This window comes from Bubalus bubalis, chromosome 8, assembly GCF_019923935.1.
Source record: "Bubalus bubalis isolate 160015118507 breed Murrah chromosome 8, NDDB_SH_1, whole genome shotgun sequence".
Classification (NCBI taxonomy): Eukaryota; Metazoa; Chordata; class Mammalia; order Artiodactyla; family Bovidae; genus Bubalus; species Bubalus bubalis.
The window spans coordinates 33,116,457-33,129,987 of record NC_059164.1 but is presented as its reverse complement, the minus strand read 5'-3'; the positions used below and the strand labels follow the sequence as shown (position 1 = coordinate 33,129,987).

General features: G+C 37.9%; 1 protein-coding gene across 3 annotated transcripts in view; it reads right to left on the bottom strand.

Moving 5' to 3' along the window:
• ELAPOR2 (endosome-lysosome associated apoptosis and autophagy regulator family member 2) overlaps positions 1 to 13,531 on the bottom strand; it is a 218,347-nt gene that overhangs the window by 74,566 nt on the left and 130,250 nt on the right. For all 3 annotated transcript variants that reach the window (XM_025291010.3, XM_025291011.3, XM_025291015.3), the window contains 2 exons: positions 6,674 to 6,821; positions 3,594 to 3,680 (listed from right to left, as the gene is read on the bottom strand). In XM_025291010.3, coding sequence (XP_025146795.2) covers positions 3,594 to 3,680; positions 6,674 to 6,821 — 235 coding nt within the window. The remainder of the gene's footprint in view (positions 1 to 3,593; positions 3,681 to 6,673; positions 6,822 to 13,531) is intronic.

The window sequence follows — 13,531 nt, the reverse complement described above, 5'->3', positions numbered from 1 at the left end:
ATCCTAAAGGAGATCAGTCCTGGGTGTTCATTGGAAGGACTGATGTTGAAGCTGAAACTCTAATACTTTGGCCACCTGATGCGAAGAGCTGACTCATTGGAAAAGACCCTGATGCTGGGAAAGATTGAGGGCAGGAGAAGAAGGGGATTACAGAGGATGAGATGGTTGGATGGCATCACCGACTCAATGGACATGAGTCTGGGTGGACTCCAGGAGTTGGTGATGGACAGGGAAGCCTGGCGTGCTGCGGTTCACGGGATTGCAAAAAGTCGGACACAACTGAGCGACTGAACTGAACTGAAGGGTGTTTTGCTTTCTCATTTGCCACCCTTATTCTTCTATGGAGTCTGGCTGGGCGAATTCAAGCACTATAAAATTAAAACATATCTGACTACCTTACCCTGCCAGAGAGTCAGAAAAGCAGTACGTTAAATACTCTTCCTTTGTGTTAAGTCTTTATAAGTGAAGAAAGCATATTTGCTGCCAAGGGTTACTTGTACCTTCAAAGCCCAGAGGACTGAAAGCTTAGGTGAATGGATCTTAATTGGTACTAATATCACTTCCAGGCATACAGATCAAAAAATTACTCTGAAAGGATGCATTATATTAATCACTCAAGGATGAGGTATCTGCTACAACACAAAGGCAAGGATGGATGGTCACTTATTGAAACAGTGTTCAATCTACACGGCAGGCACCATGTTAGGCCCTCCCTATGTATCCTCTCAATGGACATGAGTTTGAGCAAACCCCGGGAGATAGTCAAGGACAGGGCAGCCTGGCGTGCTGCAGTCCATGGGGTCACAAAGAGTCAGACGTGACTGAGCCACTGAATAACAAATGTGCCCTCTCATTTAACTCTGCAAGATTGGTCCTATTTCTCATATAAACTATTAGAGTCAAAGAGACAAAGTCAATTGCCTAAAGAAACACAACGACTATAAACCAGAGCTGCTGCTGTTGTTTAGTCACTATTTCTGATTTTTGCAACTCCATGGACTATAGGCTGCCAGGCTCCTCTGTCCATGAGATATCCCAGGCAAGAACACTGGAGTGCTTTGCCATTTCCTTCTCCAGGGGACTTTCCCGACTCAGGGATCAAATTAGGGTATAGTACTTTACCATGTTGTGTTCGTTTCTGCTGTACAATAAGTGAATCAGCTATATGTGCACACATATGCCCTCTTTTTTGGATTTCCTTCCCATTTAGGTCACCACAGAGCATTTGGTAGAGTTCCCTGTGCTATACAGCAGGTTCTCATTAGTTATCTATTTTATACCTAGTAGTGTATATATGTCAATCCCAATCTTCCAATTCACCCCACTCCCTTCCCCGCTTAGTGTCCAAACGTCTGTTCACTATATCTGTGTCTCTATTTCTTCCTTGTAAAAAGGTTCATCTATACCATTTTTCTAGATTTTAAATCCATGTCTCACTCCAAAGGGACAGTGCCTCAAATAATAACAGATTTAGAGACTGTGTTACCTAATAATTGCCTTCAAACACTCAGGGTTGTCCTTAAAGAAATAAGCAGTTTACCAGACACAACCAAAAAGGGTAGAATTTTGAACAATGGGTAACAGATAGAAAGCAGGTTTCAGCTCCAGACATGGATGAATTTTGTGATATGCAGAGCTGTGCAAAACTGGGCTCAGAACAGTCCCCAAGAAGACAACTTTGAAAATCGCTTCTTGGGGTGACTGCAGAGAAAGCTGGATAAAAGAAACTCAGTTCAGTTCCATTGCTCAGTCATGTCTGGCTCTTTGCAACCCCATGGACTGGAGCATGCCAGGCTTCCGTGTCCATCACCAGCTCTGGAGCTTGCTCAAACTAATGTCCATCGAGTCCGTGATGCCATCCAACCACCTCGTTCTCTTCATCCCCTTCTCCTCCTGCCTTCAACCTTTCCCAGCATCAGGATCTTTTCCAATGAGTCAGTTCTTCACATCAGGTGGCCAAAGTACTGGGGTTTCAGCTTCAGCACCAGTCCTTCCAATGAATATTCAGGACTGATTTCCCTTAGGATAGACTGGTTGGATGTCCTTGCAGTCCAAGGGATTCTCAAGAGTCTTCTCCAACACCACAGTTCAAAAGCATCAATTCTTCAGTGCTCAACTTTCTTTATAGTCCAGCTCTCACATCCATACATTATTACTGGAAAAGCCATAGCTTTGACTAGATGGACCTTTGTCAGCAAAGTAATGTCTCTGTTTTTTAATATGCAGTCTAGGTTGGTCATAGCTTTTCTTCCAAGGAGTAAGCATCTTTTAATTTCATGGCTGCAGTCACCATCTGCAGTGATTTTGGAGCCCAAGAAAATAAAGTTTGTCACTATTTCCATTGTTTTCCTATCTATTTGTCATGAAATGATGGGACCAGATGCCATGATCTTTGTTTTCTGAATGCTGAGCTTTAAGCCAACTTTTTCACTCTCCTCTTTCACTTTCATCAAGAGGCTCTTTAGTTCTTTGCTTTCTGCCATAAGGGTGGTGTCATCTGCATATCTGAGGTTATTGGTATTTCTCCCAGCAATCTTGATTCCAGCTTCAGCTTCATCCAGCCCAGCGTTTCTCATGGTGTACTCTGCATATAAGTTAAATGAGTAGGGTGACAATATACAGCCTTGACATACTCCTTTCCCTATTTGGAACCAGTCTGTTGTTCCATGTCCAGTTCTAACTGTTGCTTCCTGACCTGCATTCAGATTTCTCAAGAGGCAGGTCAGGTGGTCTGATATTCCCATCTCTTGAACAATTTTCCACAGTTCGTTGTGATCCACATAGTCAAAGGATTTGGCATAATCAATAAAGCAGAAGTAGACGTTTTTCTGGAACTTGTTTCCTTTTTCTATGATCCAATGGATGTTAGCAATTTGATCTCAGGTTCCTCTGCCTTTTCTAAATCCAGCTTGAATATCTGGAAGTTTATGGTTCATGTACTGTTGAAGCCTGACTTGGAGAATTTTGAGCATTACTTTGCTAGTGTGCGAGATGAGTACAATTGTGCAGTAGTTTGAGCATTCTTTGGCATTGCCTTTCTTTGGGATTGGAATGAAAAGTGACCTTTTCCATTCCTGTGGCCACTGCTGAGTTCTCCAAATTTGCTGGCATATTGGGTGCAGCACTTTCACAGCATCATCTTTTAGGATTTGAAATAGCTCAACTGGAATTCTATCACATCTACGGTTAGCTTTGTTCGTAGTGATGCTTCGAACTCAAGGATCCATCCAATGACAAGAGTCACTGATTAATATCTTTCATATGATTACCACATCTGTAAACTTACATACCTAGAGGTTCTGTATATTAATTCTGAGTAGACTTCATTCCTGTTAATGCCTCCCTTGAAAAGCAGGACAGTTGAAGTGTGATAGGAAAGAGCAGGGAGAGGGAGCTAAGGAGAAAAGAAAAGGAAAGAAAATAATACTAGAAAAAGCCTGAGTCCATGAAACTTAGGGGCAATTTCTTCCCTAACTAGAAATTTCTAAATTAAAAGATAATTTTTTTCTTTAAAATAAACTTTTAAAAATAAGTTTGAGAAAAGAAAGGAGAAGAATGGGGTTGGTATGAGAGAAGAGCAGAGAGAGACTTACAGAATGAGAGCCCCATTCTCCATTGTCTGTGAGTTTTACCCACTTGTCAGCGGTGGTGTCCATCTCCTGGCACTGATCATTCTGAATCTGTGGAGTAAACATAAGGGCCCAGTAATGCTCAGTGAACAGTGTTTTTAATTAGATGCGTCACTCATCACAGGACAGGCTACAAGAGCTTCTTTCAATGTGTAGGAAACAACAGCCACAAGTAATTATCAATAAGTAAACACACCAGATCTCTGGAGCCTGAGTGACACGTAGTTCTAAGTGAATCTTTCTCATTATTGTAACAAAAAGACAAGCCCATTAAGAAGTCGGAAATTGGGCAAGCAGGAGCAGGCAGAGGACGAGAGGGGAGTTAACACTGAAAATTCACATAGAGGAGAAAAAGTCATTGCAAAAATGTGAAAGCTTGTGTTCACCATGCAGCCCCAATAGTATAAAAATAAAGTTTATACTATTTAGTATAAACTAGTTTATAGGGCCATTTAAACCTTAAATTAATAAATAAATGAAATCTGCTTTGTTTTCAGTTCCCTAAGACTTAACCCAAATGTGTACATAAGTGGCTATAGCCAAAGTCAAAGACCATGGTTGGTATTTGGGGACAAATGTTGATACTTTATAGCAATTCAAATAAATACAGCTAATATCTTCAGCACCAAACATCTTGTGCTTTCCAGACAACTCTTCTAAAATACCTAGGAGTTGGGACATACCTCTCCAGGTCTACAAAAAGTAAACAGACATCAAAAATGCCTGTGTATTTTTTTTACAGTCTTGACTTCTTGAGGCTATATTTACAGTCTTGACTTCTCCTCGTAGCTCCTGCAATGCAGGAGACCTGGGTTCAATCCCTGGGTCAGGAACATCCCCTGGAGAAGGAAATGGCAACCCACTCCAGTATTCTTGCCTGGAGAATCCCTTGGACAGAGGAGCTTGGCGGGCTACAGTCCATGGGGTTGCAGAGAGTCAGACATGGCTTAGCAAGTGAGCACATAATAGTCAGCATCAAAGTAGGGTTGAAATAATATCTCATCATCTATACTTCCTCCAAAATGGCTATTTCTCTATTCTTTAAATTATTTTTCCACTTCATTCATTCCCCTGACTAATTTCACAAACAGCATTAATATCTTGTCCATAAGAGCTATTTCCTAAAGACTTGACTAACTAGAAAACAGATCCTTTTAACAGCCAAAACCAGAGAAAATCAGCTACTGAGGATATTTGCTTTAACTGAATTTAAGTATCATATTTATATTATAAGCATAATGACAATCAATAAGAATGTTAAGCCATTTTTAAACAGATATAAACCCTTTATATACCTTTTTTGGTCCATATTTGCATAAACTGAAAGCTTTTTTCTCAGTGGATATCATACATCTAGTGTTATTTTGACAGTCTACTAGCATTCTGGAGATCTGAGTCCTCTCGTTAGTCATTCTAAAAGTAACTAGTAAAGGTATAACCTTGGTCCAATCACTTCTTCTGTCTAGGTTTGAGTGTCATCATTTAAAAAAAAAAAAAAGTATGTGTGGAGGGGAGAGCTGAATGAAACTCCCAGACTCCTAACATTAAATACTTTACTGCTTTCAATCTGTAACGTTCACAGGTACATCTGCATCCTTTAATCTTCAGACATTCCCTTTCCATTAACTACTAGCAGGATGGACATAAGGCACTGACTCTCTGAGTCAATAAATTGCAACCTATTAAGCTGAAACATCAACAAAAGAGGAAACATAAACTCACCACCCCTTTTCAGTCCATAACCAGAAGAACAAAGGCATCACTGAGAGGAAGCAATGAGACTTCATGCCTTAAGATATCTTCACTGACAGCTCTCAAAGGACTTAATAGACAATACAGAACTAAATGTTTATTCAAACAATTATACAATTACCTTGCTTTTTAACTTTATTTTAGTAATATTTCAAAAAATATCCCATGGAATATGGAGTTATTCACTCTGAGAAGTGTCTTGCAAACAAAACATAACTTAAAAAGCCAATCTGAATATTGCTTAACATCTTAAACTCATCAAAGGATATTAAGAGTAAAGAGGGTCCTTAAAAGGTCTGGTCTACAATCCTCTTTATGAAAAGGAACGTTGAGAGCTGAAAAGTTAGTTGTCCAGTAACACACAACCAGCGACTGCAGAGTTGGGACATGAGCCAGAATCGCTTGACTTTAAATCTTAGGCTCATACATTCACAAAAAATATTTCTTCCTAGCAAACTTTTGATTTAGAAATTTCCATTATCAAGAGCAATATAAATTTGCTTTAGCATTATCAGTACATTTATCCCTGAAATCTGGGCCACAGAAATATTTTACAAGATATTTTCGCAGTTACTTGCACAACACACATACTCTTTTTTTTTTTGGTTTAAGAAGTCAATCGGAGCAAATTTTTCTCAAGCATTTGAGTCACTGCCACAACAAATATTTGCACAATTAGGTACAGTTTACATTAAAATAGCTAAATATTCTTTGTGGTAACAGCCTATTCTGTTAGACTATTATTTTATCCTATAGTCTTTGATGTTATTTAATCTCTTGCCAGAGACATCAACCACCTCATCCCTTGATTTCTTTATATTGTACAAAACTGGGACAACCAGCAAGATACAGTCATTTCTAGTTCTGAAATATCGCCCATGAGTACACTTAAATAATTCAAATATTTAAAATTGAAAAGAGAAGAAAAATATTTTTAAATAAAAACCAAGATTGGTGAAAACATATTTTTAAAGAAAATAGCATCTATCACTATAAAAAAATTAAATGAATCTCAGGAAATATATTCAACACACAAAAAGTCTCAACCAAATGGTCACCTAATGATCATATCCAAAAGGAAAACAACCCGAATGTTATTCTACAAGGAGAGAACTCAGAGGTAAAAAAATAATTATTAACCAGAAAGTATTATAGAAAAAATAAATACTTCTTATCGAAAGCTTCAGTTAACACAAAAACCAAGGCACACAATGAAATGGAAACAAATGATTAAGAGAAATTTTACATGAATGCCCTTTAAAAACTGAATTCTAGAATATAAAAGGCCTTACAAAGAACTCAAAGAAGATGTTGTTGTCCACATATTGGTACTCAAAGAAGACGTAACCTGACTTCTTGAGGCGCACAGCATAGATCAAGGATACTGTGCAGTCATCACGATTGGACTCTATGTAGTTTCCACGAGGGACCCAAGAAGAGCTGTGAAAACAAAACCATTTCATGTTAGCATTCAGAAACCTCTCTGTTCACAAGTTCTATAACTGAGATTTAAAAGCAGTTCTGTCAACAAAGCACAGCAGGGAAGTCTGAAGTGCATGTGGACCCCAAAGGCCAACACCACTGCTTGAAAAAAGGTTCAGGTCTTGTGGTGCATAACTCCCTAAAATCATCGTAAGATTATGCAATTAATGTGCCATGCAGCTGCTGCTTATCACCAAAAATGTGATCACTAGATAGCTGGTCACTAATTCTAGCAGTCTTTGATGGAATTACTCTCAAACAATACCTTAAGTTTTATTTACAAACACATATTGGCAGGGGTGTCCATTTATTATGAGAGAAGAAGTCATCCTAGAAAAAGTCCTTTTAAAGTGACTCTAAATACTTTTTAATGTTTATTTTGTGTTGGGGTATAGTCAATGAACAATGCTGTGATCGTTCCAGGTGAACAGCAAAGGGCCTCAGTTATACATATACATGTATCTTTCTCCCTCAAACTCCCCTTCCCTCCAGGTTGTCACATAACGTTGAGCAGAAAATAAAAGAGAGAGAGAGAGAGAGAGAGAGAGAGAGAGAGAGAAAGTGGAATCTAAGAAACAAACCACAAAGGGACTTATAGATACAGAGAACAGACTAGTTTTCTGTGGTTGCCAGGGAGGGGGGAGCAGAATAGATGAAGGGGATGAAGGGGTACCAATCTCCAGTTATGAATAAGTCATGAGGTTGTAAAAAAACAAGATAAAGAATATGGTCAATATTGTAATAACTTATTGTGGTGATCGTTTCATAATACATGCCACTGTCAAATCACTATGTAATGCTCCTGAAACTAGCATAATATCAATTTTCTATGCAACTGTTACATTTCAATTGTTTTAAAACAAAAAAAACTACATGATCAGCCAGATGGAAAAAAATAATAAAGTGAACCTAAATAAAATGTAGATCACAGTGTCACAGTACATAGTAGGAGCAAAAGTCTGATAGGAAATTTTATCTAAAAAAGAAAAGATTAAGGAAATATACCAGTGGACAAAAGTTGGATTGTAAATCTAACCATAAGCTAATTCTTAGATTAATCAACAGTGAGTCATGCGTCCACTTCTGGGCCAAGAAAGTTTCCAACCAGACTGTATGACAGCACAACTTAATATCCTCCTCTTTGAATGTAACTTTCCATTTGGATTATAAGAGTGAGATTTTTGGCAAATTCTTTTTACTAACAACAACAAAAAAAAAGACTGAGTCTCAACATGACTCACTAATTGGTACTGGACTTGCCCTTTTCTTTAACAATCCAGTAAACTAAACAACACACACAAGCCACGCTCAGGCACTGACACTAGCCAGTGCAGGACCGAGGGTCTTGACAGCAGGAAAATGCATGAGACAAAGCCCAAGCTGACCCTGACCTCATTCATTCTCAGGACACTTTCCAGACTCTGGCACCGGGAGACAGCTCCCAAGCACAGCGCAGTGGTCTCACTGAGTGGAGAAACAGGGACGAATGTCCGGGGGAAGAAGAAATAACCAGAATTTACAGGCACGAGAAGCAGAGAAAACAGGGGCTCCAGGAGTCCACATGGAGCTTCTCTATAGGCCCAGGCTTGGGGCTGGAATGTGCAGGCCTAGTAGAGAACAGCCACTGCAAAACTAAGTCAAAATCAGAGAGGTCACGTTTATGGGTATTGCAGGATCTCCAGGCCAGCCAGAGAGGAGAAAACTTAATAACCACATTGGACATTCATCTGAGACTCCAGAAGTGCCACATTTTAGGAATAAGGACCATGCCCTAGGGTAGGTATCCACAAACTTTTTCATAAAGGGCCAAAGAGTCCATAACTGGGGCTTTATGAGCCATGTGATCTCTCCTGCAGTACTCCACTAGGCAATTATAGCTCAAAAGCAGCCATAGATAATGCATAAATAAATGAGTACAGCAGTGTTCCAACATAACATTATTTATAAAACAGGAGTAGGCTATAGTGTGCCCTAGAGTAAAGACCATGACCTAGAACTAAGTGTGAAACCAACAAAGAGCCACCTTAAAAAAATTCTAAATACCAGACCTAACGAGACACTCTTCTGGTAAATATGCGGCCTTCCAGACCAAAATCCAACGTCTTTTACACAAAAGAAAAAAATAATCCACATTCTCCACATTGTAACACCCATGATGCCTAAGATACATTAAAAATTTACTAGAAATGCAAAGAAGTGGTAAAATATGACCCTTAATTGACAACAAAGAATGAAAAGAAACAGACAAGTATTTAAGACAGCTTTTAAAAATATAATCAAAAAACATCAAGAGATGAATACAGTAAGTGAAGGCATGAATAATCTCAACTATTTTAAGGGAAATAAGAACTGTTTTAAAAACTAAATGGAAAATTCTACAGCTGAAAATTACTATTTGTGAAATTTAAAATTCAATAGATGAGCTTAAGATCAAGTTTGAAACTGCAAAAGAAATAATGATAGAGCAATAGAAACTATGTAATCTGAAGTATAAGAGAAAAAAATGGGGGAAATGGAGTCTCAGTGACTACGGACAATACCAAGTGGCCTAACATACATGTAAATGGAGTTATAGAAGGAAAATAGGGAGAGAAGGCGGCAGAAAAACATTATTGGTGAAAGAATAGCTTTAAAAAATTCCCAAATTTAATAACAATATCAACCTACAAATCCAGGAAGCTCAGTCAACTTCAAGCAGAGTAAAAATACAAAGAAAACCAATGCTTTCTTTGAGTCATGTGTCAACTTCTGGGCCAAAAACGTTTCCAACCAGACTGTATGACAGCACAACTTAATATCCTTCTCTTCAAATTTAATTTTCATCTGGGTTATGAGAGTGAGATTTTTGGTAAATTCTTTGTTTTTACTAACAAAAAAATAATAATAATAAAAGACCGAGACTTCCACATCTCAACATGACTAGCAAAGAAATAGAGAACATATTATAAGCAAAGAAATACAGAACATATTATAAGTAGTCAAGGAAACAATGACACATTACATAAAAGGAAGCTAACAAAGCAAAATACAGCTAATTCTTTTTTTCTTATCACAAACAAGGGAGAGTTCAGAAGGTAATGGAACACCTTTAAAACACAGAAGGATAAAAGTAAAAGTCCAGAGTCCTACGTCCAACAAAATATTCTTCAAAACTGAGGCTAAAGATGTGTTTAGATTTCAAAAAGTTGAGAGAATTTATGAGCAGCAGACCTGCATGAAATGATAAAGAAAATTTTACTAGAACACTTTCTAACACCATACACAAAAATAAACTCAAAATGGATTAAAGATCTAAACATAAGACCAGAAACTATAAAACTCCTAGAGGAGAACATAGGCAAAACACTCTCTGACATACATCACAGCAGGATCCTCTATGACCCACCTCCCAAAATATTGGAAATAAAAGCAAAAATAAACAAATGGGACCTAATTAACCTTAAAAGCTTCTGCACATCAAAGGAAACTATTAGCAAGGTGAAAAGACAGCCTTCAGAATGGGAGAAGATAATAGCAAATGAAGCAACTGACAAACAACTAATCTCGAGAATATACAAGCAACTCCTACAGCTCAACTCCAGAAAAATAAATGACCCAATCAAAAAATGGGCCAAAGAACTAAATAGACATTTCTCCAAAGAAGACATACAGATGGCGAACAAACACATGAAAAGATGCTCAACATCACTCATTATCAGAGAAATGCAAACCAAAACCACTATGAGGTACCATTTCACGCCAGTCAGAATGGCTGCGATCCAAAAGTCCACAAGTAATAAATGCTGGAGAGGGTGTGGAGAAAAGGGAACCCTCTTACACTGTTGGTGGGAATGCAAACTAGTACAGCCACTATGGAGAACAGTGTGGAGATTCCTTAAAAAACTGGAAATAGAACTGCCTTATGATCCAGCAATCCCACTGCTGGGCATACACACTGAGGAAACCAGAAGGGAAAGAGACACGTGTACCCCAATGTTCATCGCAGCACTGTTTATAATAGCCAGGACATGGAAGCAACCTAGATGCCCATCAGCAGATGAATGGATAAGAAAGCAGTGGTACATATACACAAGGGAGTATTACTCAGCCATTAAAAAGAATACATTTGAATCAGTTCTAACGAGGTGGATGAAACTGGAGCCTATTATACAGAATGAAGTAAGCCAGAAAGAAAAACACCAATACAGTATACTAACGCATATATATGGAATTTAGAAAGATGGTAACAATAACCCTGTGTACGAGACAGCAAAAGATACACTGATGTATAGAACAGTCTTATGGACTCTGTGGGAGAGGGAGAGGGTGGGAAGATTTGGGAGAATGGCATTGAAACATGTAAAATATCATGTATGAAACGAGTTGCCAGTCCAGGTTCGATGCACGATAGTGGATGCTTGGGGCTGGTGCACTGGGACGACCCAGAGGGATGGAATGGGGAGGGAGGAGGGATGAGGGTTCAGGATGGGGAACACATGTATACCTGTGGCGGATTCATTTTGATATTTGGCAAAACTAATACAATTATGTAAAGTTTAAAAATAAAATAAAATTTAAAAAAAAAAAGAAAAAAAAAAGAAAATTTTACAGATTAAAAAAATAATACTGAACAAACATTTAGAAAATAGGAGAAAAGAGCATCAACAACCGTAAATACATAGATAAAAACATAAAGCTACATTTTTCTCAAGTTTTTAAAAAATTAACTGATTCTTTAAAACACATTTCATTGTATTACAGGGTTTATGATGTGTTCCTAAATGTATGATAATAGCACCAGGATAAGGGCCTAAAGGTAACTATACTGTTGTAAAGCTTTACATTTTATATAAAAGGACAATAACAATACTAATTTTACTTTAAGAATTGTAATTTGTAGCCTTTGCAAGACATCTAAAGATGTAAAAACACTAACTACAACAGAAAACATTGATAAATTGTACTTCTTCAAATTTTAAACTTTTGGTTATTTAAAAACACCCCTGAGAAAATGAGAAAGCAAAAACTGCAGATAAAAGAACTATTTCACACACATATATGTAAATGTGCATGCATATGTGTATAGGTTAAATATTATACAGATTCATGACAAAATTTCCTTCATGTCAAGCATACACAATGAACTACTACAGCTCAATAATCAACTGACCCAAAAACATAACAAATGGATAAATATTTGACACTTAACACATACACCGCTGCCACTACGTCGCTTTAGTCGTGTCCGGCTCTGTGCGGCCCCATAGACAGAAGCCCACCAGGCTCCCCCATCCCTGGGATTCTCCAGGCAAGAACACTGGAGTGGGTTGCCATTTCCTTCTCCAATGCATGAAAGTGAAAAGTGAAAGTGAAGTTGCTCAGTCGTGTCCGACTCTAGCGACCCCATGGACTGCAGCCTTACAGGCTCCTCCGTCCATGGGATTTTCCAGGCAAGAGTACTGGAGTGGGGTGCCATTGCCTTCTCCATAACACATACACACACACCCACAAACATATGGACTATGAACATATGAATAGTGCTCAATACCTTTATAAAGAAGGAAATGCAAAAAAAAAACCACAAAGAAATACCATTTCTCATACATACACTAGAAAGACTAAAATAAACCAAGACTTCTGTACAATATTTTACAATGTAAATAACTAGAATTCAAATGCACTGCTAGAGTCTAATGCTACAATCATTTTGAAAATCTCTGACAACTTCTTACAAAGTTCAACACACATCTTCTATATGATCCAAGCAATTAAAAAGAAGTAAAAAGAAAGCAAGATTGGGTGGATAGAAGGAAGGAAGGAAAGAAAAAGGCAGAGGGAGGGAGGAAAGGAGACAAGCTTAGCAGTAATCGACTGAAATTTACACTGAGAAAATGATACTCAATACACTGAAAAATTTCTGCTAATCATTCGATTTCTTTAATGAATAAGCAATTTCAAGTAGAAAAAAAAGCCATGTGAATATCTCCTGCTCACCAAAACAAAGATCTGATGTCTTATAATATCCTGCTGGTACTCTCCTCTAAGAACTCTTTAAAGAATTTAAATTATACACACAAAAAGGTTTCACACGTTATGCAAAGGTACAGTGCTCCTGTGAAATCTTTCATAAGCTGAAATGGTATAAAGCAAAGAAGTAATTACCTTAGGACACAAATTAATTTACAAAATAAACTGTGAGAAAGCAATGATCCCACAGATACAGTTCAAAGTTACGATGACCTGATGCTGAGATGCTGAATGTAGTTCCCAGAAAGAGCTTAGTGGGGCTACTCTCACTGCACAGGGTACAAACTGCCTCTAGGGTAGCTCCATTTGCTGCAAAATCAATGCTACACAGCATTTGTGCCTTTTGCCTTTTTTTTTTTTTTTTTTAAGTGAAAATCCTCTTTGGATTTCTTTTGGTTAACAAAAACAGGTACCAATGTAGGTCATCCATAAAACTGAAATGACATATTAAACTCTGGAAAAGCAGAGGTTATCTGTGTGTGCATGTATACACACATATATGTATTAATATATGTAGATACATATACAAATGTGTTTGAACTGCACCATTCACTGATACTCAGATGATTTTCACTAAATACACATTACAGTACTATTGAATCCATGGTTGGTTGAATCCACCAGTTGCTGAAGGGAGGATACAAAGGGCCAACTTAAAGTTG